This window comes from Nylanderia fulva, unplaced genomic scaffold, assembly GCF_048542155.1.
Source record: "Nylanderia fulva isolate GAGA-0341 unplaced genomic scaffold, ASM4854215v1 Scaffold1, whole genome shotgun sequence".
NCBI classification, from domain to species: domain Eukaryota; kingdom Metazoa; phylum Arthropoda; class Insecta; order Hymenoptera; family Formicidae; genus Nylanderia; species Nylanderia fulva.
The window spans coordinates 9,170,761-9,197,136 of NW_028189192.1; the positions used below are offsets into that span (position 1 = coordinate 9,170,761).

At 42.8% G+C, this 26,376-nt stretch overlaps 1 protein-coding gene and 1 long non-coding RNA gene across 7 annotated transcripts in view; one reads left to right on the forward strand and one right to left on the reverse strand.

The window, feature by feature from the left end:
- Positions 1–4,183, reverse strand: part of LOC114939968 (uncharacterized) — a 44,014-nt gene extending 39,831 nt beyond the window's left edge. The window contains exon 1 of the long non-coding RNA XR_003821369.2: positions 3,779–4,183. This is a non-coding gene — a long non-coding RNA (uncharacterized LOC114939968). The remainder of the gene's footprint in view (positions 1–3,778) is intronic.
- Positions 1–26,376, forward strand: part of Lar (tyrosine-protein phosphatase Lar) — a 306,701-nt gene that overhangs the window by 82,168 nt on the left and 198,157 nt on the right. For all 6 annotated transcript variants that reach the window (XM_029314443.2, XM_029314434.2, XM_029314440.2 and 3 more), the window contains exon 3: positions 7,282–7,417. In XM_029314443.2, coding sequence (XP_029170276.1) covers positions 7,357–7,417 — 61 coding nt within the window. In that variant the 5' untranslated portion in view covers positions 7,282–7,356. The remainder of the gene's footprint in view (positions 1–7,281; positions 7,418–26,376) is intronic.

Sequence of the window (26,376 nt, forward strand, 5' to 3'; positions counted from 1 at the left end):
CGAAAGAGAATTGGAGAGAGATCAATTTTATATAAATTTGCGCTTAGCATATTGGTTTTATGGGGAACGATTTTGCACCATTTGCGGAAAATAGCAATATCTCTGCTATATTTATCAATGTAATAGCGAACTAATTATGGAACATTGATCATAAACGCGTAAACATTTAAATCGCGAAAAACAATTTTCATGACTTGTTAAACCATCATTGGCAAATACGCATTTTTTTTATCTCACAATTATAGTTAAATTTTTTAAAATTCTACAATATATGTGTATGTATACCTATATATACATATATGTATATATTCATACTATATCTTTCTGTAAATTATATTATCAATCCTACTACGTCAACTTGAATAGAATTTCAAGTTTTTTTGTACTTCAAATTTCTATTTTGAATTTTTATTTATTTAAAGGATTATTTTAAAAAATAATGAATTACTTTTAATTTGTATATCACAGGCAGGTGATCTAAATCCGTCATCGAATATTTTTACGTGACATTATACATTGTTACATTTTAAAGAAACTTAATTTCTAAGAAAAAAAGAGATAATTTTGTTATAACATTTATATATCAATTACTTTTTCTGATAATACAGAAATTTTTCAAGCTCGATTATCGGATTTTACAAGAACAATTCGTGCACGAAGAGGATAGAATCTCTCATGAGAAAATATAATACGAAAATCGAGGTATTTCCGAGAGTAATTTTCCGCTGAGTACCTTCGAAAAATGTTTATTCATAAGTCAGCGGAATGTGCGCGGTGTGTACGATTGTTCCGCAAGCTTCTCCGCCGCTCTTCCGGAACACCGTCGGCGTTTTCCTACCTTCTTCCCATTTTCTTTTGCGAGACGTCTCGACGTTAATATGGTGTTAATGGGGAAAAGATTCGAAGAAGAAGCATCGTTGATGTCCGCTTTGCGGACAAGCGCAAACAAATTCAGAAAGAACGCGCATACTCCGGGAAAAAACTTTTGAGAATTTTCCAGTAATGAGACAACGTCAGCGTCAGCGAACAGGGAAAGAAAGAGAAAGCGACAAACGGGTTATGCATGAAAAATATACGCATCACTCTTTATGACGAGTTTTATCGTAAATTATATTAAAGTCTCCTCTCTTGGAGAGAGAGCGCTATATATTATCGGTTATACTATACATAACACCGCGTTGCGTTCTGAACGAAATCACGTATTCTTTATAATCCGTCGAATTTCTCTGCATTTTTGAAACACGTTAACCAAAATTTTAAATCGATTAACGTTAAATTGTTAAGCGGATCAGGATATTACATCCGTTTCGGGGATAAACGAACAAATTTTGTTTTATGAGTAACCTGATTGCAAATGAAAATCGCTCGAGCGCGCTTGATTATGAATTCCGGATGTCGCGAATGCCAATTTATTCGTCATTAATTTTCCATGAAAGAAGTAAATACGAAAAAATAGGATATAATATAAAATACGAATCAACAGCTGCTTTTCTGGTTTCGCGATAACTTAATATAAAATTCAACGAAGAATCCACTTATATGTATATTTCTAGAACGTGTACAGTAAAAGTAGCGAATATTTTTGTTTTGTAAAAAGATATATCAATAATGATGAATAATAAGCCATAAATGAGTTATAAGATAATACGTCTTCCAATACAAGTTGTATTCTGTTACTCTGTTTCATACAGCATATTTTGACTTTGTTCACATTTTGAACGAGTTACACAGCACTGTATATATGTATATGATTTTAATTTATTTTGTTAAGATATAATAATTAGTATAGTAGAATTTTAATTCAATCACATTGAATCTGCCAAGAAGTTAATTATGAACTGACACGACAATTGCCGACGATTTTTATCCTATAACCCCTTGTCCCGAGTTACTCTCCGTCGTTTCCGTGCACGTTCGTAGCCTGTCTCCTTGTCTTGAATTAAGACCTACTGCCGTGCTCGACCGCCGTGCTTTCCGGTTACTCTTATTCCGGTTGTTATCTTTTGTTCGGGGCGAGAGAAGAACGAGGGGAAAGATTTCAGCATGGACGAGAAAAGCCGGAATAGGAGGTGGCGGGAAGGGTACCGAGAAATATATATCATCGAGCAACGGCGCGCCGGCCACGGTATTAAATTAAGTTATGCCCATCTTAGAATTTTTTATTATCACCGAGAACGGCGAGCGCATTTCCCCGGTCCTCGACTACGCGTAGAACGAGAGAGAGAGAGAGAGAGAGAGAGGAAGGGACGCATTTTTATATTTCTTTCTTTTCCTTCTTTCCTTAGTTTTCGCACCGGCCGGCGCGTGAGCGAGCTCACGCTTTCGCGCATATTTCTGCATTAAGCTCTCGGCACTCACTTTACTGTCGTCCGACTTTATTTGCAATTTTAAACGGCGTTCGATTTATGAATAAAGTTTCCGTATAGATGATGAAGACATGGGCGGGCCTGCCGTTCTACGCCGTCTAATAAATATTTCCACGCGACATTTATCAAATATTCCGTGTTCCTAATTTGAATTACGTGATTAATGTATGATTGTTTCGTGTTTATAATGGCTGTGATGACATCCGCTCTAATGGTCGGATCAATCAAATCATACACATTTGTTATTATCTCTATGTTATTGAAGATCGTAGAAGGTAGATAAATATTTATAATTAGATAAAATAATATTTCGACATTTCTATAAGATGAAAAATGTCAAAATTTTATTTAAATGAAGAAAATTAGAAAAGTTATTGTTTAAGAATATTTTTAGTAGATATTACACATACGTTATATTTAAAACGTCAGCGACATTTTCATGTCATGGAAGTGAAATATCTGGAAACACCGATATCTGTATGGCTAATCTTATCTGTAATTATTATTATATATTGCTCGATTTTTTCTTTATCATGCACGTTACATCTGCTTATATCAGAATTTATTAATAATTTTTTTCCTTCTGTTTTTATCCGAACTAATATACTTGTCACGTTAACGTGAGATTGTAACGAAATAACTAATTTTTATTCACGCCGATATATCATGCTCAAAGAATTCGATATATACCGGCATATGCAAAAGAGTCGCGTGTTGATCCAACACATTTGCAAATACGCATCTATTGCGGAAGTGAGTCAGTATGCTGGGGTTAGCGATCGAGGGGGAACGGGAACGACAGAAGTGATGAGAGAGAGAGGTAGCATTAAAGGTATGGCTAACCGTAAAAAGAGAACGCGAAATAAGAGCACAAAGGAGCATAAATTAGCTTCCGCGTCGATGTCGTAAACATTGACCAATTACCACGAATAATTAATTGCTATTAGACCGCCATCCTATCTCACTGTTCAATACCGAAATTTTGCCCGATTTTCTAAGCTTTCATCGGGATCTTTGGATAAACGAAACGATACGATGAGTTTCCAATAATAAAGTTATTCACTGCGCACGTTTACATTTTCGATTTTATGATAATGACTTTATTTAAATCAAATGACTTTAATACGATTATGATATTAGTTCAAATAAAACACATTATTGGTTCGTTAATAATATTATAGAACATGTAGTTACTGGTAATATTTTAATTTTTTAACGTCACATTACCCTATTTATCTATGATTGCAGATATATAATTTTTTCAAAAGATATTAGACATCGCGATGTTTCCTTTATCACGACAATCTTCGTAATATTTTAGTACAATCGGAAATTCGATTTGTCCCGTTCAAACGCACACATGAACGAATATACACCGGCATATGTACATGTAAACGCGTCACGGCACTTACCTGTTGAAAAAACGATCGGTCCCACCGAGTCCGTCTTCCATGTAGATTCCCAGGAGTCTCTTGAGTTCCGCGACTGGACGACGAAAAGTCCAAGTGTTGGCGCGAAAGAAAGAAGGAAAAGACCCGGACTATCTCTCGAAGCAAGAAGGCGCAAGCATGGCAGATCGTGATCACCGTAATGTATCGATAATTTCTCCTTTGCCGCGTACGTTCTCTTTGTTCCTCCTCCTCCTTATTTTCATCTCTCTTTCCTCTCCCTCTCTCTCTTTTCTCTCTCCCTTTCTTCCCCTTCTATCCGCTTTGTCAACTTTCTTCGTGTGAGAGGTGCTCCTTCAGGAGGTACGTCAGCGGCACCCTCGTGGGTTGCCACGAGCACAGCCGTCCCTGGGAGTACCACGCGGACAAACATCAAGCCAGAAACTGCGATACGTCGGCCGGAGTACGGCAAGCAGCTCACCCCGGACATCCCCTTACGCGGGAGACGCATGCGTCGCTTTTAAACCAACGCCGAAACCAACCCCCTACCTAACTCGCGGCTATCTCTTCTTCCCTTTCTTCGGGTCTCCGAATTGCTCCCGTTTCTCACTCTCGTCTCGCTCGCTCGTAACAGTGCCGCTAACGATTTCGCACAAGATATGATTTGCGATCAATTTTCACACTCTGCGAGATGGAATTGTTAGTTATAACACGCGTATCTCTCTCACGGTGAGAAAGAAAGATCATTTTTTACATCGTCACTTTAATAAGAACGTTAACGGATGGAGGAGGAAATACATTTTTCGAGATGGAAACATCGTTGCGAAGAATATTGAAAAATTTCCAAGGCCAACAAGTTTTCCCGCCCGACTTGCATTCCCGACATATATCCCGGAATGCATAAACTCGCTCGTAACTCGCGACTTTAGTCCAGTGAGAAAAAAAAGAGGTATGAGAGAAAGGAGAACCAAGAGAGTATCTCTCGATAGTCGTAAAATCTGGTCTGGCGCGAATTCGTACGTGTACGTACGGCGATCCCGAGGTCGAGAGGGCCGATGCGCCTGCGTCAGGAATGTCGGTGGCGGACGGATGGGGTGGGGGGTGCCGTCGGGGGGCATGGGGGTGAGTCAGTCAGGCCGCAGCGCGCGTTCAGAAAACTACCCTTAACGCGGGGTCTCATACGCTCGCCGGAGTAATTTATTAATTGAGTCGCGGGTACGCGATAGAAGTCCGAGGCTCTTTCGCGTTCGCCGAATTTCGTGTTGCTCCTTCCCTGAAAAATTTCAAAAACGTGAAACTTCCGAAAAAACAAGCCAAGCTGTCAAAGGAAACTGACTCTTTTCCACGCTTTGCACAAGAAACGCGACACACGGCATTATTTAGAGTGTTGTTACGCCTAGTAGGGAGAAAAAGACGTATAGAGAAGACACGAGAGATTATTGTCCAAGTTTTTATCGTTGTTAAAAATTTTGGGAAATAAAAAAAGACAGGAAGAATGGGAAGGACGACCGGAAACGCGAGCGTTCGCGAATTTGAGAAATTGGATTAAGTTCTCGTGAACGTCGAGTACGACGTTTTGGAGACAAGGGACAGGAAGTGCAACGGGAAAACAACGTGTTGGAAGACATACAAATGCAGCGAAAAACACCGTGGAAAATATACTCGCAGTGCTCGAATGTTGAGAGGAACGTAACGTTGCGTGCGGCGAGAGAGGTAGCACGGAACAAGATTCGAAGGAGTTCGTAGTCGCGAGTGCAATGTACCTCTGTAATACCGCCGTACAAATATCAACACGCGAGCTACTACTATTAATCGTACCCGTCTCGTTTTTCTTTCTCGCGAAACAATTTCTCTGCCCGACTCTGCCGGACTCGGCTTGATCGCTAAACAGAACGGATCGCTCGCATTTCCTGACGAAAGTTGGAGAGAGCTTCCTACATTTTATACAACGCTCCGCCATTGTTTCGCGAAAAAGGGCCGCGTTACAGCACTCTCTCTTTACAGTGGTCTTATCAAAAACCAGCTATTCTATTTCTGGACTTTCTCAGCGGAGTTGCGTCGTATATATGTATGTGTATATATACTTTGCTTAACGGAAAATCAAAGGAAAAGAGAATATAACGTGAACGCGCTAAGAGCATAAAGTGGAAAATGAAAAGTCTATCCGCCTGATGAAAGTTAAAGGAAAGCAGAGAGGAACAATTACAGCCAGTTACGTGGAGGATGTAACACGAGTCGGATCCGTGGTCAGCGCCGAGTCTAAGGTCAACGTTTTGCGCGGCAAAGCTCGTTAAAAGCTTTGTCGTGAGGGCTCTCGGCTTAGAGCGTGGAACGCGCGAAAATATGGGATGGTCGTGGAATCACAGGAAGAAAGAGTCGAGATAATCGCAACGAGAGCCCACAGTCAAGAATGTGGGATTTTTGAGAGTCAACGGCAGAGGAGTGTCGGCATAAGAGGCGGCAGATAATCATTTACAACCAGCAAATACGGACTCTGAAGCTGCTGCGCGTAGCTTATTAGCGCCTGTCGTCGGTATCGGAGAGAGAAAGAGAGTGAGGAGAAAACGACACGAAGAAGACGACGAAGGTGACGAAGGTGACTCGGCGAAACGGAACAAGAAGGAAGAGTCGCGACGTGAGAGTGGAAAATGTCGGAGGGAGAGTAAAGTGGAAATATCTTACATCTCCTGGGAAATACATCGCAACGTTCTGCCTTTCGGAGGCCAGTCTAGAAGTGACATCCTTTCCAAAATTGATCCTTCCATTAAACCGGCAAGAGCTAGCACGAACGGACGCGGCGACGGTGGAAGAATGTAAATAGTCTCACTTTACGAGAGTATACAGAGGGATACCGCCGTGGGAAAGTGGCACACTACGATCGCAGTCATTATTACGATGTCAGCGACCGGCTCGGAGGAAAACGCGCGTTTCTTTCTTCCCTAACGTCGACATCTGTTTTTCGATACATTTGCGGAATATTTTAGCGCGCGCGAGGAAGAGACAGAGAAAGAGCGGGAGCGAGAGACAGAGAGAGAGAGAGAGAGAAAGTGTGTATGTGTGTGGTAAATGGAGTGTGTCGATACTTTCCCTCGACAGCCGCTGAATAAGCACATTTGCGTTATTCCGTCGTTTTGTACAGTTCTATCGCAAACGCATCAGAAACGACAGAAGTATTTTTTTACGCGTAGCTCAAACCCCTCGTTACGCTTCCTCGTTCCTGTCTGAACGAGAAGCGAGAACGCTAATCTCTGCGGGATCGTCCGCGCTCAAGTCGTACTGCTCTAGAATTCAACGTGTCCGATTTTTCTTTCCCCTTGGAACAATCTTCTCCTCGCGGCGCCTGTGTGTGCGACGAAGGAGAGGAATTTTTCGATCCTACCAATCACTATCCAGTGTCACGTTTGCGGAGCAACGTCTTCTTCATCAGGAAGACGTGTCACATCATCTCATCGTCCTGCTTTTCTTCGTCCTCCCTCACAGTGATGAAGGTGGTATGTTTATGACGAAGGTGGTTTATCTTTTCATAGGTGGCACGCTGCTGTGGTGTTAAGTGTGCAGTGATCACGGGTGACCGAGGGAAGGCGGGAAAGAAGGTGGTCAATATGACTCCTATCTTCCTCGTCGTGTTGCTGGCGATTGACCCGATTATCGCGCAGAATACTGGTGAGTAAAGATCAACGGAAAAAATGTTCTAGTGTTAAAAACTCTTTCTCGTCCGATTATTACGTGATACGAACAATTCTCTCCGCTGTGGACATTTCATGAGGACAATGACCGCGGAGACAGCGCGAGTGTTCCTCACTTCCTAGGACTCTCGAAATCTACGAGAGCCCGAGCGACGCGCCACTTTTCCACGCGCGTATCTCGCGTTCGATCGCGCGTATAAAAGAGAATCGAGTCGCATGCGTCGCGTCGCGAAACCAGATCGAAAGCTCCGATACGCTCGTCCGCTCGAGCGTTATTTAAACGCGACGAGATAATCCTTTTGCACGAACGAACGTCCTGGATCTACGTAATTTATTACGGTTTACTTATTAGCTATGACGCCGCTGTCGGTCGTTCGCTTTCGATCGATGGCGCATGCAAAAAAAATTTATCGTCCACCGGAACGCTTATAAAAATTAAAATTATAATTTCTCCCCTTTTTTCGCGATGATATTTTTGACTTCAAAGTACGACTCGATATCTCGATACGCGTGATCGTTTCGCGAAATTAGCCGTGGTCGTAATAATCTCGTTACAAGCGCGACGCAAGAGACTCTCGCCGTTTTATGCGCGAGCGAGAAAATAAGGAAACGAACTATTGTGTGAGAAAGTATGCGTATATAACGTTCTCTCATTCGAAATACAATACTCACGCTTCAAGGACACTGTTCTGCGGAAGCGGAAAAATAGAGAACGGACTATTATAATACATCGCGAGTGCCGAACGCTCGGAAAAAGACGAAGGACGAAAAACATCGTCGACGCGACTGCCGCTCCCTAGGGCCGGGTTCGAAAAAAAGCCCCCCCAGGTCAACTCGTCTCTTCGAGACGAGCAATAACGCGTGTTTCGAGGGAGCGGCTTGGTGACTAAATGGCGAGCGCACGCATTGCGCTGAATTTGCGTGCATGTTATATCGCGAACATGTGTCAGCGTTGCGTCAGCACGACACCTTGCTCGCAATTAAAACTCGACTCGTCGAAAGTACGAATAATTTCCGCGTAACCGAGGTTTTTCGCGTACGTACATGCATTTTCGTCGAAAAAAAAAAAAAAAAAAAAATACGAATACGCTGGCGCGTACTTGCTCGAACTTTGACGGAGGAGTGATTCGCAAGTCCTCGGCGCCAACGCAATCTTGGATATGGCAATGGAGTGTAGACTTTACGGACTTTAAGACCGCTTACTGTTAAACTTGACCGAACGAGGCGATGCCTCGCGAGTCCCCTGGTTTACAGATTAGAAAAGCTTTGTAGTTAGCGTACAAAACATCATGGCATATTTCTTGTCGTTCAGCGAACGTGAATTTAGAGATCGGATGACCGGATGCAATGCTAACTGAGCGATCATTACGCGGTAATCTGTCGCCGCAGTCGGTAATCCGGCGAGCTTTACGCTGACTCCGTAATGACGATGATACATCCCCAACATTTCAGTCAATTAATTATGTCGCGACGTAATCCTAATTCGAACTGTCGGAAAGCTCTCGCTGGATTTCGATGCGAGTTTCAGCGATGTGGGAAATGATAATATCGCATCGATACTCGATGTGCAAAACGCGCGGGGCGTTGTTGCTGCCGGGTCAATGTAACAAAGCAAGTAAGTAGGTAATGGAAAATCGGTGCGCTATACGCTTTTAAAAGCTCCCCTGCGAACGTGTTCGAACGATGATCGAATTACCGATCACGGGTATCCACTCGAAATATCGATTTATTTTCAGAAAAAGCGCGGAACACCCAACGTTCAACGTCCTGCGAACGTATAGTGGGACTAGCGCACTGTTAGTAACGAATGACGAGAGTTAGCTACGATCAGTGCGGAACGAATTATTTTCCCCGATGGAGATGCCGATCTGAATTCAATAGCTCCGTTTTCCGCAATTCTCCCCGACAGTCGACGGACGGGCGTGCATTTAGGTAACACGCCGGGGAAATCCACGGACGCTTTTTGTTTCTTTCTTCTTTTTTTTTTAATTCGCGTAACGCGACGGTCGCTCGGCTTTCTATCCATCGGTCGGTCGGAAAATTGGCACTCCGTGTCAGCGACGTCGAAAGCGGACAAGAAAGAGGCAAAGACGTCGCGAGGGAAAAAGAGAGAGGAGAAAGAGGGAGAGAGACACGGTCGAAGTAGAGAACGGACCACGTGATAGAGAGGATGGGTAGAATCTATAGTTAATGCAGATTCGTCTCGTCTGTCCTGTCTAACTCGAGGAAAAGGAAACAGTCCGGGTCGACTACGAAGATTTCCTCGGAGGCTCGCCTCGTTCGTGTGGCGATGTCTTCGTGGAGTAAAAAGGAGCGCCTCCCTCGCGAGCTAAGAGAACGAAGCTATCGAGATCGCGTCTTTTTTCATTTATTTCTTTCTCTCTCCCACTTTCTCTCTTTTGTTCTCGGCGGATCGCATTTTCCCGCGTTTCCGGCTAGCTTCGTGTACGAGTTACGTGTTGTACAAGCGTGTACTGACTTTGCCGCGTATATTGTGAAAAATGCCGCCGGTGGTGTGTCCCGGTTACAGACGAGATCTGGTAATTCGTGATGACGTAGGCGGCGAATATTTCCAAATCACACGTCATTTCCGTTTCGGCGTAGCGCGTTTCAGATACGATGTAGTACGCGCTAGTACCTTTTATAATGCATACATATACGCGTACATATGTATAAGAGATACATAGTGCGTAGATTGCTCTTTCATGTGTTCTCCTCTTTTGGTTGTTTCTCTCTTCTTTATTCCCGTTCTCTTTTTCCACTATCGTTTCTCTCGGTCGCGCGGTATGTCAACGTCCTGCTTTTCGACGTTACGCTGTAAAATGGATTCTCTACGGCTCGACCTCAGCACGACAACCGAAAGCGAGCGAAGCAAACAATAAATAGATTTTTCGACGCCATAAAGAGAACACCGAGCCGGGGTAGCTGGCTCTGGCAGCATCCAGAAAATAGCTTTGCGAATTTTTTAAATGAAATCGCTTGCTGCAATCGTGTTTCGAAAGTCGTAGAATTTCGGATTTTGAACCTACTCATCTCAAAATGTATATTTTTATATTCTGTCTCTAATAGATTTTTTATTCGCACTTTTAAAATTTAGATAGGACTGCACTCTCAATATCTATATTTCAACATCGACGAGATATCTATTTCAAACTGACTAAAAGAACCGTAATTAACGAGTGATACGAGGAACCTGAATATGAAAAAATAAATATTATAAATAGTCACGTACATATTAAACACAATCGTATATTTAGCATAATGTAATTGAGAAAAATTTATATATCATGGGTAGGTGATCATTTATCGTATTTATGTATTGTTTGCGTTGAAATCTTGATTTTTTTGGCATGCAAACGCGCGTAGGGAAAAATCTACGATGAAATATCCCCGTTCTCTCAGTCGGACGCGATAGAAACGGTCGGCTACCGTCGTTGTTTCCCGAAAAATAACCCCGCCGCGCGTTTTATGAGACATTATGCACGCTGAACGATGCCGCATACACCTACATTCCCACGTTCCACGGACGTTGGTTGCCGTGATCATATTTCATCGGCATGTCAAGCGAAGAAAAACTCGTTTCTACCGTAATCATATCTCTCTACGAATCTGGTTAGACCCGTCGCCATAATACACCGCTATTACGATTGAGATAACCGGAGAAATCGTGCGTCGGGGAGGCCACGCGAGATATCGCGGGCGACTTTTAAAAAAATATTTTGACGTGAAAAAAGAAATTTCTCAAACGTCACTGCTTTCAATAAAATGTTTAGAAAATAGGGGAAAGATTCATAGAGAGAAAAAAATTGTATCACTTTACGCAGGGTGTATAGGGACGTTCAACGGATTTCTGCAGTTAGACGAATGACGCGCAAGTTGTTCTCTCGCGGGATCATCGGCCCTTTTTTTTACATCGTTTTAACCCAGGCAAAACGGCCGCCGCATTTTTGGGCTCGGCGAGGTCGCGCGTTATTTATCGTCCGGCCAGACGTGATAATTTACATTCCAGCCACCCGCGTTTCGGTCGTAGCCTGTCGTTCGCGCCGCGCAACCTGTCGTCGTTTTTATCAGTAATTGACAGAGTAGACGTCGGTACTTTTCAAAGGGCTCGGCGCTGAGGCGGACGAAGAACGAACGGTTGAAACAAACAAAAAAAAGCGCACCAAAAATCGAGCACAACATGTAATGACGGATGACAGCCGCTTGCGCGTGCCATCGGTGCATTTTGTTCTGCCGGTTTGTACCTGGTTTCTGTATTCGTCGTTCAAGCGTTTCGCGCCTTTGTACATATAGAATGAACGCTCTCCTAGGGGAGAGAGCAACCCTTCCTCCCTACCCTCTCCCCGACAGCGTCCCGTCGACTATCCTCATTCGGCGCTTTCCGCACCACCGAGCATGCAACGCCGGACAATTTGGGAAACCGAAACGATTTTCGACGTCCTCTTTTCTAGCGACTGCCATTCGACGGGGACTCTATGCGATTTGTTTCGAAATGCCTCGCGAAAAAAATATTCGCTTTTAAAAAGAGAAAGACGCGGATATTGCGATAAAGATATGCTTAATTAGCCGGCGTCGCGCCAAACACGTACTTATATCACTGAGCAGCCTCGAGGAGAGTCGCGCGACGTCGGCCTGGAAACGGGGAGACTCTAGGTTACTTCGATCGCGCTTTCGTACTCGCGTGTTCGCGTGCTTTACCTTACCTTCGTATGTATGTAATACCAGTTACACCTATCTACCTACCTACCCACCTACATACCTACCTACCTACCTACCTACCTACTACCTACCTATCTATCTATCTACGTACCTACGGTCGCGTATATGCAAGCACGCCGAAGTAGCTCGCAGAATAGCCGGATGATAAAGTAAAAAAGTTACCCCAGTCATTTTATGGGAGCTCTCGAAGTCAGGGGTTTCGGACGATCTTGGCTGGGGAGCGAGAGGAACGACTCCTTTTTTTTTCATTCCACTTTTTCTCGCCATCTTTGATATAGCGATGCCCTGCAGCTTCTTTAGCCTTCCTTTCCCTTTGCTGCGATCTTTGACGATATCGAACGAATGTCATCGTCGAGATAAATCTCTTCCCGGACTGACTTCTCTCGCAAGCCGCAAGGCATCGCGCGAGGAGGATAGTGTAGCTTAGCCGCAACATTCTCGGGTTTACACCCCGCGGCGTGAACTTACTTGCGGATTTAGGATTAGTCACCGCCGACGGAGCTTCGTTTGCGGGCTAAACTGATTTCCCGTTGTGTCGCGGCGGCAAACTCGCGCGATTGCGCCAACTTTTACGGTGTTCGACGCATTCTAGGGGATCGTGATTTTCTGCGCGCCAGGTTTTTTCGTCTCCGAAATGAACTCGAAAACGCGATCGTTTGCTGCTAAGTCGCGCAAATAAGGTTCGGTAATTGTCTCTCTTGATCCTCCTAGCAGATTAAATGAAGAATATTAACGGAAATTTAAATGACGGGTACATAATTAAGGTGAATATTTAAGTAAAGAATATTAATGTTAAACGTATCGCGCGGCAGAGAGAGCTTTGCCGGTGAAACTGTGACTTCAAAAGAGCCTTGAGATTTATTCTCTCTCTCCGGCATCGTCCGTATTTATATATACATTTATATAGAATACGGAAATATCGTCGAATAATATAGTAGACAACGACGCTCGCCATCGTGAATTCAGCGTTAATTAATCGAGCAAACTTTTCGCTCGCGTTGGACTCGCATCGACTGCAATCGCATTTAGCACCGCGTATTGAAATGCAGATGATAATTACCCGCGCGTAATGTGAAAAAAATCGCTCGTGTTAATTGCCAGAGACCGAGAGTTACGACGTCGTGCGGCGACCGTGGCGACGAGTTTCTCATTTCGTTGCAGAAAGCAGAGGCAGACCGCTGTCTCGGATTAGGGATGACGTTGGAGCCCCGCCGCAAAAGTTTGTTAATGTAATTAACCATTCTATGCGAATCAAGCCGCAAGCCTTTTGCTTCAAGACTTTTTAGTCTTGCTCGCGCGAATCTGGCATCGTTTTTTTAAATCCTTGCATCTTTTTTTGTTTACGATAAAAAAGACAGGATATAAAACAGAATATTATAGAAATTAGAATGAAAAAAAAAAAAGAAATTATAGTAAACTTAAAATTTATCGCAGACGTCATCTGCAATGCATAACACATTATTTACGTCGAAAAAATCGGAAATCTTTACTTTAATCGAAAAAAAAATTTATCGATAAAAATGATTATTATATATTTCCGTCATACGAAAAAAATAGAGCATCTCAGTTTTATTAATTTAAAGGTTTTTAATTTACGAGAAAAGTCGCAGATCATAATATATGTGCATATGAAATCATCTTTATATAAAGGTTTTTATAACAATGAAAAATACTCCTGAATGGAAAAAAAGATTGATAAATATATCCGCTTTTTGTAAAATCCGCGATATCTTTTATCCGCTTTTGTGCTATAAGGCACCGCGTTACACGCGGTTAACGTGGATGTTGGGCGAATTTACAGACAGACGCGAATTCGTTGGCAGTTGAACGCGGGTAAACGCCCGCGTCTCTCTATCCGTGCGTTTCACGTCGGATCACCGAAACGTTACAAAATACGGGCATCACCGCGGTAACGATCACGAAAACATTTACGGACGCGAGCATCGCACCGTAATAGTAGTAGGTTGCTTTGCGGAACTACGCTCCGTATTTCTACGAATTGTGCGAGATTGGATTGCAGCGAGGCGCCTAATCAAAGGATAATAACATTCGCGGAACGAATTTATAATCTACTTATGTGTAGGACTCGCGCGAGCGCGAGACGTAAAACACGTGCGCAGTCTCTCGCTCCCCCAAAATTACGGCTAATCTGCGCGCACGAATCTCCGAACAGTTTCTATCTTGACGTTTTGATTTATTAAATGCTCTATGCGATTATTCATTCCGTTCGTAACGCTTTGCGCTGCCGCAACGCCGTCTACGCAGGAGAGACAAAAGCGCGACTCGAGCATCAAAGTATACGAAATATATTTATATACATATTTTATATACTCGCGCAAAATACAAAATATGAGCTACATATGTGTGTAATCTTGCTATATATTTTTGTACGCAGCCTATTATTTCCGCGTTTTTCTCCGTGTTTTTACCATTAACTGTGTATCCGCGAAAGCTATGCGACTTTTGGGCTTCACTAACTGCATTTCCTAGTACATTATCGGACAGATTTATATCGCCGGCGGAAACGAATGGCTCCCAAAGCGCGCGGAACATTCGTGAAATTTCGAATATTAAATTTATGATGGATCGCTGCCTTCCGCGAGGTACCCCCATTTTTCGAGAATAAGGCCGGGGGAATGTTATCGCCATAAAAGGAAGCGATGAAAGCGGGGAAATAAAAGGCGAAAAATCACATCAACGCTGCGCGCTTTCCGTCTCGAAAAATGGGAGGACGTAAAAATCATCGTTTCAGGGATACCTTTATTATTAATCGCGCGATGTCTCGAACATATCTCTCTAATACAAAAAAAAGTTGCTTATGTATATCTCTCGTCGCAATGATAAATTTATAATATTATATTATTTGACTCGGAATTATTTTGTTATATGCAACGTGCTTGTTCGTCGTTCGTTTTTTTTTTTTTTTTTTTTTTTTTATATCGACCATTTTTCCCTCTTTTTTAATGTTAAAATTGCTTTGTACCATTATGCGATCATCGATAATAGGCGCGAACAATTCTCTAAAAATCCACAGGGAATCATCTTTGACAAGCGCGTCAAACGATTGCTTGATTGGATCGGTGCTCCAAGCGAGAGATGAAAAAGGGTCATTCATAAACAATATCAAACGATGGGTATCACGCGGGCGTGAAACATTTTTAGCGAAAGCTCTTGTGTGAAGCTATTCACGTGCCATGCAACTGACCGAGCTTGCAACGAGTGCACGCCCGATATCTCGCTAATGCGAAGCCGATGTAGTCGATGTTTGAAAAACGAAACTGACCCTGTGGAAACTGATCGTCGCTAGGTAGAGGGAGAAGAATGGGTGACGAACGATTGTTAAGGTTCTCTCCATTAACGCTCTTGAAATCGCGGCGCGAATTCGCGGTCGCGATATCAACCTAGTACGTTTTAAATCTGACCATTAACCGCACGGACAATTACGGCAGATTACTTATCGATTACCATTATGAAGAGTCTCGCACGGCAGGCGGTATGTGCTGCTCTACCGTACATGTATCGCCCATCGATGTGAGAGAGTGTCAACGTTCCACATAGTGGCACCATAATTTGCAATAACTGCTATAATAACCGTAGCTCCTTACCGAATATTGGAATAGTATCACAATAATTCCTTCGATAAAAATGCAACCCCTCTCTTTCTCTCTCTCTCTCTCTCTCTCTCTCTCTCTCTCTCTCTCTTTTTGTCAGCCCTTCTCTTTTGCTCGACACATTTATACTCGCGTATCTGATTTTTCCAATACGCGTGTGATTTTTAAACTGTCATGAGGGAAAAAAAAAAGTGAGAGCTCGATGTGTCATTAAAAAAAAATAATAAAAAAATAAAAAAAAACTCGATCGTTGGTTGCGCCGAAACGTTACAGCAACCAACCACTCTATTTACCGCGACCGATGTTCGCCGACTCTTGAAACTCGGGTAATTAACCGAAAGAGTTGCACGCGGCTCGCTACGTGTCAATAGTGCGAATTCCAATTGCTGCAATGTTGCAATCGGAATCCCTCTTCTAGCATGTGAAATACGAACGGCTAATAGCTAGTTGTTCCGTAATGATGAAATGGCGAGCTCGCGCATAAATGTACTTGCGAATCGGATTGATTATTCTTATCCGGAGGCCAATCTGTTTCACCTTACTCCAATTCACCGTATCGATTCCGATAGTCATCGATATTTTCGTTCCCGCGATAATACGGGAATAAAGTTTCACGGTATAAGTACGGATAACCAGCGGCGAAATCTCAAGCGCGATTGAATATTCCGAAAGAAGGACGTGAGTTTCCGGAGCTTTGCGATTCCCCTGCATCGATCTACATGCACTTGTGTATGTGCGTGCATATACAGGATTCTTCGATGGTCGTTGAAAATTCGACAGCCACAAGTACCAGGTTTCGCTCCCGTTTGCATAAAAAGAAAATTTTGATCGCCAGCCACCATCGACCTATATCCTCTCTCCAATTTTTTTTTTTTTTTATTTTTTTATTTGTGACACCTTTCTCGCTTATAACAGCCTACTGTGATGTATCACAAATGTGCGCGCTTCGCACTTTCAATTTTACGTCAACTACTTTTCACGTAGCTTTCTTGCCTCTCTTTCTCAATCCCTTCGGAACTACGTTTCCAGAACTAACTTCGAAACGCCTACAATGTGTATACGTACTCTGCGTCATACGTACTCGGCAAATACTTTTTTTTCGTCGATACGGGATTCTTCTTGCCAACTACTTTTTTCTCCCGTCACGGGGCTTCTCCTTGCTATCTCATATGGCAAGCAATATGCGGATGGAATAGAATCGACGACACGTTGCAATAGCGCATGAAATAGTGTTATGTCGAAACTTTATCCGCGGTATCGTTACAGCATAACGTCAGAATAGTTTTTGTTTCATAATAAGATCAATGATTTTTTTATCGATTTTTTTTCAATCTTTTAAGCTTTTAAATATGTTTATATGGAGAAAAGTAATATGCTGGATATATAACAATCTTAGCGCTGCGCGATTTTATATTATATTTATGCGTAAATAAAGTCTTGGAATTCCGTGCTGCTCTCTATGGATATATTATGTTTATATTAAAGTAACGCGCGTGTTGAATTTGTCGGGATATAATTTTGCATCTCTTTCTCTCTTTTGTTGCATAATTTTGAGAAATTCAAAAAATCTCAAAATTTCACAATGGCTTATCTCGTCTTTGATCATTACCTTGGCTCTTTTTATTAGATTTCTACGTACCTGCCAAAGAGCAATTGCGTATAATAGGAAGTTTTATACTCTGTAAATATGGAACAGTACACCTATATTAAAATAGTTTGTGCTTTATACGTCTAAAGAATGAGCGATCATTATTTAAAGGAAACGTGGAGGAAGAACTCTGTGTTTTGTGCTCTTGTTCCTTTGGTCATACAACATGTAACATATAGCAAATATCTTAAGCTTTCTATTATGCATTATTAAAAAAATGAAAGAAAGCACGGAAAACGACTGCCAATTGAAAAATGCGTTGTAAAATGCCGATGCGAAAAGAATGCACTGTGTGCCCGTCTTTAATAAATTCACGTTTCATAAATACGATGTACAAGTGCTAAGAATGTCTACATTTGAGAGCATCTTCTTAAATACAAAACTAAGAATATTACATCGTTGTTCCTGAAGAATGCACATTCTTTGATGAATTGTGTGCACTCTGTTAATTCTCGTATGAACACGTAGAAAATTATATCGTAATGAGCAACGTGATGCAGCGCATTTTACAGAGGAAAAAGTAACGAGTTGACAAGAATAGAAGCACATATAGACTTTACATACACGTACACAGATTTTTTAAACGTATACACGTGCAAGTACAATTTAAATAAATTTTCGTATAAAAATACGATTGATACAATTTGTAGCTTCTATATAAAAATTAATTTGTATCGTGTCGTTTTCGAAAGTGTTACGCGACGAGATATCTTTCGAAGAGATTCAAGTTCTATCGAATAAATAAAAGTTTGCGTTGCGACACTTGGTGTGTACTCGTTCCGTATAAAAGCCCGCAGAGATACACATAGTCACCTTTTAAAAGCGCACCCGCCGAGAGTGATCATTCAAAGAGAGCTTTGGTTATCCGCGCTTCACGGGCCGCCGGCTCGCGCGCCAGATACTATTTTTACGTCAACGCCCTTTAAAGAATCTCGCGATCGCATTTCCTCTGACCTTTTTCTGAGAAAGCATCGACCGTTGTCCCCGCATCGTTATCGTTGCACGCGTATTTGCATTGCTGGATGCAGTGGGATGCTCATCCCGCATCCGACGATGACATTTCTTCTATATGCTGACCTCCGTGGATCGCGCGAGAATAGAAATGCTCTCCTTCTCTTCTCCTCTCTTTACCGTTACATTTAATCGGGAATGCGTCGATAAAAGCTCGACCGAGTTATTCTAAGCCACGGCAAGCTTCATCATATTTTCTTCCAGCGAGTTTCTCTCGCGAGAGTATTCAGAAGGGGAAACTGAAACAGAATATTCCGACGAATCCGAGTTCACGTAGTTGTACGCGGTGGCTTATCGTATTCTGGAATTCTTCGACAACTTGTCTGTAAAACTCCGGGGCTTATCCGCGTATGAAGTTTCGGTCTTTCTAAAAAAAAAAAAAAAAAAAATCACCTCGGCGAAAGTTACGTTCTGATTTTCGCCCCGACCTTTGCGCGCGGCTGACCCTTACGGTTCGTTTCCACTATGGTGACTTTCACCTCCGTATTTCGGTACTTCCTTTCTCACGCCGCGCCGTCGGTCCAATGGACCAGTAGTTCCTCCCTTGTTCTTATCTTAACAGCCGATCTACATTGTCTCAAGTTCTTTTTCGCCCATTCCCTGCCGAGGAGGTTTATCGTGAACTTTAGCAGCGCGTTATTTTTTTTCCTTTTTTTCTTTTGCTCGGACGAGTCCGAGGTCGGAAGCGAGCTATTTCCACCTTTCTAACGATAAAAGAACTCAGCTCCGAGACTATCTCTTCGATATCTATCCCTGTCATTAATTAGATCCTATATCCAGTTACTCGATTTCGTTTAACGAAACGCGTGTAGCGATCGCAAGTGGAAGAAAAATCGCACGTTTATTTAACGTTTCCCGATCATTTCAATAATTCTATTGTGAGTTAAATTAATAATTGAACTATATAATTATCACTAATAATAAGAAAAAGTTAGCGAAGAGAAATATATACTTATCTGCGAAAAATTTGATTCATCTATTTTACATATACAGCTTACATATTAAAATGAAACATCTTTTGAGAATCTTCCGTTTCAAGAATCACAAGATTCTTTCGTGGCACTTTGTCGTCGCTTGCTCCGGCTGGCTCATCCCGTACGTGTCTTTTCCTCTTTCTCGAATTTTCTTCGCTCCCAGTCTCAGCTGCTGGAAGTTTCGCAGGCTCGAAACTCGGCGAATTAAGTGCTAACTTAACTCGCTCGCGCGAAACTTGGTTCAGCGTTTCCGTGTGCGAACGAAGACTACGGGTGCACTGACGACGACGACGACGAGTCACGTACTGGAACTAATTGCAGTTTTGTAGGGAGCTGTGAGATTTCGTCGCACCTCGCGGAATAAAGCTGGAAATTAATTCTCTGAGGATCACAGAAGTAAACAGACGATGCTTTCGCATGCGCAAGATAAACGAACTCGCGACTCCCTGCTGATCGTTGTCGCGTAATGCGTGTCTTGACAGTTTTCGCATCGGTCCCGATAACGAGAATGTGGCAAATGAAATATTATATCTTCTTCCCGACGACGTCGCATTCATTTTCGCTCGTCAAAATCGTCTCGCGCGGTCGAAGGTTAAACATAGACTACGGTCCGGAGGGATCCTCGAACGGGATACACACTCGAGGGTCGATCCTCGTCTTCCAGCACTCGACTTTTCGAGCGTTACCCGACACCAAATTAAACAGTTAAGAGCCTGCGCTTCGTTTTCCTAGCTAAATTGCCGCGAAATCAATCACGGATGCTCGCGCATTCGAGCGAGAGACGCGTCTACTCTCGGATTTCGCCTCGCGGGGCATCTCACGAGAACATATCCCTTCCGACGAATGCAATGATACCTCGAAAATGTAGGCATCACCGTTCTCGCGCGACACTGCGAGCTTTTACCGAAAGCATAGTTATAATGCTATCCAGATAATGTTGGGTTCCGTTTAAGGCAGTAAATTGCGGTTTCCTGTTTCCTTATGTGTTGTCCACGTGTGTGAGTGTGTTGGATGTAAACTGGCGTTACCGCAAGCACAAGGACGTGAGTGGAGCATGCGGTTGACCCGAGTGTAACGCGCAAAGGCCCGTTACGGGAAGGTCTTTGAGCTACCGCGAAACTACCGACGAGCGAGAGAAGGAGAAACGAGGCAGAGGATAAGGCACTCCGCGGACTAGTACGGACAGTTATAATATAAACTGCTTATACCGCCGTCACGTATAGTTGCATATTACTCATACTTCTCGTAACGATGTCCGTAAACTAATCTTCCCATGGCTGTATTAAGCTGCCGCGTGATCGCGGAATTAAATCTACGACGAGAATAAAATTAGAGACACGACGCGATTAAAAGTCCTGCAGTCTGAGATTGCTTTTTTCTTAAACGACGCGCTTTTACTTTCTCTTTCTTTTCCATTTATCTATTTTATTTATTTTCTTTTTTTTTTTTTATATTAATACAGAAAAACTCAGATTACATTTCTTATATATAATCTAATATTACTCGTTACTTCTTTCTTTATTTTTGATTTTAAAAATAGCACAGAGTGTAATACATGTTTTTTTTTCTTGTGTTAAATAAAATGTCATATAATACATATTATAAATGCACGCTAAAGACGTCAACTATCCGGACACTTATCAATTGATTTTCGTTATTCTCTTACAGCGCGATGACGCTATTTTATTCATTGAAGGAATAGAAAAGCGACAGACGCGAACGCTCGAATGGCGGCTGTAACACAAAATATACATAATATATCGATCGAGTTTATTCGGCAAAAGCTAGAGTATATCCCGCGAGTGCGATTTGTATTCGTTATACGGCTCGAGTAAGGACCAGTAAGTCCAATGGTCCAATTAAATCCTACATCGTCTTTGCGATTGTGTTCTCGCTTCCATTTCTTTTTTTCCATAAGTTCCGCTATCGACGATTCATTGTTAAATCTATATAACGATCTTGGAGTCTATTGTCTTTACGGTGAAACGGAAGAGTACGGGACGGTTATACGGGACACAAGAAACTTGTGTCGTTTTGCTAAAGGATGATGTAATCCTATCCCGTTTAATTGGCGAAACGTGACGACGGATAATGACGGCGATTCGATCGATGACAGAGACGAAGCGTGAGAGTAGCGCTCTACTCTTCCCCGGGACATTATTGAGATATCTTTTGCCAATTACATCGAATAGCTGCAGCTCTGTTTCCATCGACAATTAATTTTTCTACTGAAAAATATATAGTGGAATAATCGAGCGTGCGATAAAAAATTTTCGACGTTTCTGGCGAGGTCTCTAAAAGCCAGTTATTAAAATTATCCCGCGATATCGATTTATTTTGCAAGAAGGAAAACGAATTCAGGGCGATAATTTTAGATGATTAATTGGAAGGAAAAATGAGCGATATCACTTATAATTCATCGTCTTTAAAAACTTTAAAAACGAAAATTCGACCGATTTTTATTCATAGACTCGTCGCTCGTACATATATTGTACAATACTTCATACACAGTAGGCATGCATTAGTTTTTCTACATTTTGCTTCCCTCCCTGTGTTGCTTGTACCCCTTCGTAGTGTGACAAACGACCACTTTCAGCCCTCTCACCCTTCTCTTTCCTCGTCTCTCTTCTTTCTCTTCCACCACCAATCTCGCGGCGGGATTCTTTTGACGTGGGTCGCGAGGACGTTCTGGCGCAGATTAAAATATAGATTTTATTGTTTTCCGAGCGTGTCGCGCGCGCTCGCCTACGATTTATACGGCCGTTACTCACGCCGGGCTCGTCCCCCTCTTTGAATCGCATATGTATAATAATTCATCCGCGATGCACGTTTTATGAGATATTCTATTAGATGCGCCGCGTCCGGGAGCCCGGTAACAAATTCGACGGTCCGACCGTCGATTCGTCTATGCGACGTCGAACCGGAACGAGAAATCCGAACGATAATGATGACAGGCGGCAGCGTCATAAATCCGTTCGAAAATAAGCTTTTATGCGAGATTTTGAAAGAACATTATCCTCGAGCGCAAAAGTTACTTTACTTATTTTCATTATAATAAATGCATTACTTTACTTGATTTCCGACATGTATTCGTTATAAACGGGATTATCATGAATATATTTGAGCTATTTATTTTCCCATAGTAGTAAATATTGAAGATTAAAATTATAATTAATACCACGACTCAATTACTTTTCACTTCTCTATAATTATCCCCGCGAATTAGTTCAATGTTTTATATTATGTAAATTGATTATTTTTTTCTTTTATTTCACGTTTTCCATTACACGGGCCGCGAGCCCGGTACCATTATCGATCAGTTTGTTTGTTTTTAACGTCATCTCAGCAAACAAACTTGCAGTATAAAAGATTGACAAGATACGGTACGTGTAACCGAATCGGTAGCCAATTCAATTAATCGACTCCATTTAGATTGTAGACACGGTTGCGTCCCGGGCGATCGATATAGATGCGAGAGCGCGTTCCGGTATCGTAACGGCGCGGCGGCATCAAAAGCATTTGACGTTACGTTCCGCGTCTACCAGGTAGAGGCAAAGTCTAATTAACAAGTATCGCGAGAAGTGGGTCATTCGGTATCAACTAGAACCTGTACTCCCGATCTTCCATCCGAGCTGGCTCGTTTCGAGACTTGGCTCTCGTATCTACATATTATAGAGATTCGCGTCGATTCCGACGACTCCACGTCCGATAAAGCCGGAATCAACAACCAGCCCAACAAAAACGGCGAGGTCAACGGCTCTCTTCCGTTCGCGTTTTATAATCAACATCTCGACGGATTTCTCAAACGAGGCGGCGCCTCAGGCTTCGACGTCTCGTGCATACATAGACGCGCGTGCAGATCGGTCAGTTAGTGTGTAACCAGCGGCGTGCTAAGTTAACGGCGAAGGGGTTGGAGGGAGGGGGAGGCGGCAAAGTTCCCCGTCGACACGCCACTCGACGACGTACGGCGGATCGCGTGCCGAAGGTTACATCGACCGGCAACCACCGCACTGCGCGAGCAAAACCGGCTCTCTTCGCGTTACTATAGTGTGTATATATATATACGACTCCGTGTGCCTCGCCTTCCCATCCCTCGTTCTCTTTCTTTCTCTGTTTTTCTCGAGAATCAACGCGAATATACTCGTCGGCACTGGCCTGTCGAGCCACCCCCGCGCACAAGCGGCAATCTAACCGGGCGCTTTATGAGAAAACGCTGAAGAGCTCCTTCGTTGGCGGCGGACGTGCCTCCCGGCTGTTATTACAACAGAGACCGCGGCTTCTATGGCGCCCGGCACGATTAGAAAGGATGGAAGACCGGTCGGAACCGGCACGAGAAATTACACCAATTTATGCGCTTGTACAACCCCCCGAGGTAAATGGAGACGATCCTGTTTTTGTTCTTCTTCCGTTGTACGCGATTCGTTCTCTCCTCGCATTCTTTCTCTTTTTATCCATTTCCTACGAGAGAGCTTCCTCGTACTTTTCCCTCCCGAAAGCATCTTTTCATACAATCTCGCGTCGTTTCCAACTTTCCTCTCTGCATAGTCGATACGGCTGATTTGATCACGATTCCGCGAGGATGTCGGGACTCGATACCGAGAAAAGCGCGCGTCTGTAAAATGGATTACTAGTTTCATGCGGCCGTGTGTTCGAACAACCGTACCATGTAAGGTGCCACCGCCACCACGACATGGGCTTTCCGGCGTGGAATTGGAAACTTTTCGGGTTCCGAGGACTAACCGCACACGTTCTCGAATCCAATTCGAAAAGCGCCGCGAGTCATTCTTCCTAGCAATTAACCTAAGAGGATTATACGCGGTCGTACGTACACAGCCTGTGTCGCGATGTGTACTGCATGGCGGTAACCCGCCGGAATGAAACTATCACGTGCTCGGTTTTCATGACCGTTTCAATTTCTGTCACTTTTAAGCGGATTTCGGTGTTCGCCTTATTAAGGCGTACCCTCGCGATCGTTATTTGGAATTCAAACCTTCGACATTATACGGCGGTACAACTTGGGAAATCGATCGGATACTTATAGGCAGCAGCCTCCTTTTTATATTAGTAATGATATTACATTCAAATTCAAGTCATCGAAGTAGGCATACACGATTTTTTTTTTTTTTTTTACTCTCGAACATTCTTTTTCTAAACGTCCACTTTTTCGTTGATCAATGCTAATTAAGCTCAGCTTTTACTTTCCGAGAGACTTATTAATCAAAAAAGTTTTTCCATTATCGAGAATATTTTCCGCTTTCAATTACAATCATTATCGTAATTCGTAATTATTTCCTTCGCATTTTCTTCCGAATTCCTACTATATTTTTTTTTTTTTACCGTCACTTTTATGCCAGCGGATACTTTATCAAACCTTAGGAGAATTAAACGTTGCATCGTCCATCGTGGATGTCATTCAATGAGAAATTGCGCCACGCGCATACTAACTTGCAATAACAATGGCTCGACGTAAAAGCCGAACAATTCTTGTCGCTGGGGGGCACTATTATTAATTATAGTCTGCTTTAGAGAATTGGGACTAGCCTCACATTTCCCCTCGGCATCTGATAAACATTAGAATAGACATTTGCAGCTTTGCGTTCTCTCGCTTTCTCTTGCGAGCAACAAAGTTCATTTAAATAATTCATACGTTCAAAGATGCGCGATTTTAGATTCAAAGTACCACGTCGTCATTCGGGAGTTATGCTTAAGACTTGATTTTAATTCTTAATTAGATTGATAATATAGATATTCTAAATGCCTGAGAAAGAGAGATATTTATATTTTCATATCTCTGTACATTTAATTTCCTAAATTTTGTTCATTAGAAATAATTCGTTTTTATTAACGATTTAAATGAACATGCTCGAGAAAATTAGCGTAACGATAATTATGTTCGATAATATGTTCGGGGAAAGACTGAGGGAATAAAAATACGTATAGTTTTCGTAGAGAGAAAGAGCAGCAATGAATGCGAGTCGGTGATTCTTGGCCGTTAGAGAGAACTCTAATTACTGAGTATTTAAAAACAAGGTATTCTCTTCATTCGTTCGAGCCATTTCCGAGCGTTTTCTTAGCCAACTGGAGGAGAGAGCCAGGACAGAGTTGTCTACTCGTGAGAACTCGTACAAGTAAATGGTCACGGCGCTCACTAAGTGCAGGTTGTGCACGTGCGCGCGCGCGATTCTGCACCCTCGCAGCTGCAGATACTCGAAACAAGAATGTAGAAGTATATCGCCGTTGTTGCCGGTAGCATTTGTAAACTAGCTTTTGATAGCGCTACGAAATGGCGTGGCGGGACTGCTCCAAGTTTCGTGCTATCTTTCTTTTCTTTCTTTACTTTCTCGCTTTCCCTTCCTTTTTCTTTGGCACAACACTCTGTCTCTCACTCTCTCTCTCTACCTCCTCCGATCTCTTTCTCAGTCGCTATTACACTTTCGGCCTTGCCTCCTACTCTCCTCCCACGAGTCCAACGGAATCCGCCCCTGAATCCGACCAACGAGGAAATAACTGACGCTCCGTAAGTCTCTTCCGGAATATCCGCTACCGCCGCTGCATTCTCTCCACCTCTCGCCGAATAGCTTGTTCCCGCTTCTTTTTAGCTCGAGCTTCTTCAAAGCAATCACCTCGTTCTTTTTCGCTAATGCGCCGCTTCTATTTCGCTCTTTGCCGGTAGTCTGAAAACTTGCCTCAGTCACGGTTGCTGCTGTTACCTCTTTCTTTTTTTTTTTTTTTTTTTCAACCTCCGAAGTCGTTGCGCGCTCATTACACGCGCATACAAAGCCAGCCGCAATAATTGAATATAACTCTCCCTGCCGGTTATCGTAAATCGCATCTGCGCTCGCCCTCTAAGCATCCCCCTTTTTTTTTTAGCACCGAGACAATTATCGGGCAACCGGAATTTCGCTACTTTTTCCTTCTTCTCGTACGCTATTTCGATTATCCTCGCGTTTTCTCGCACCATCACACGGGGAAA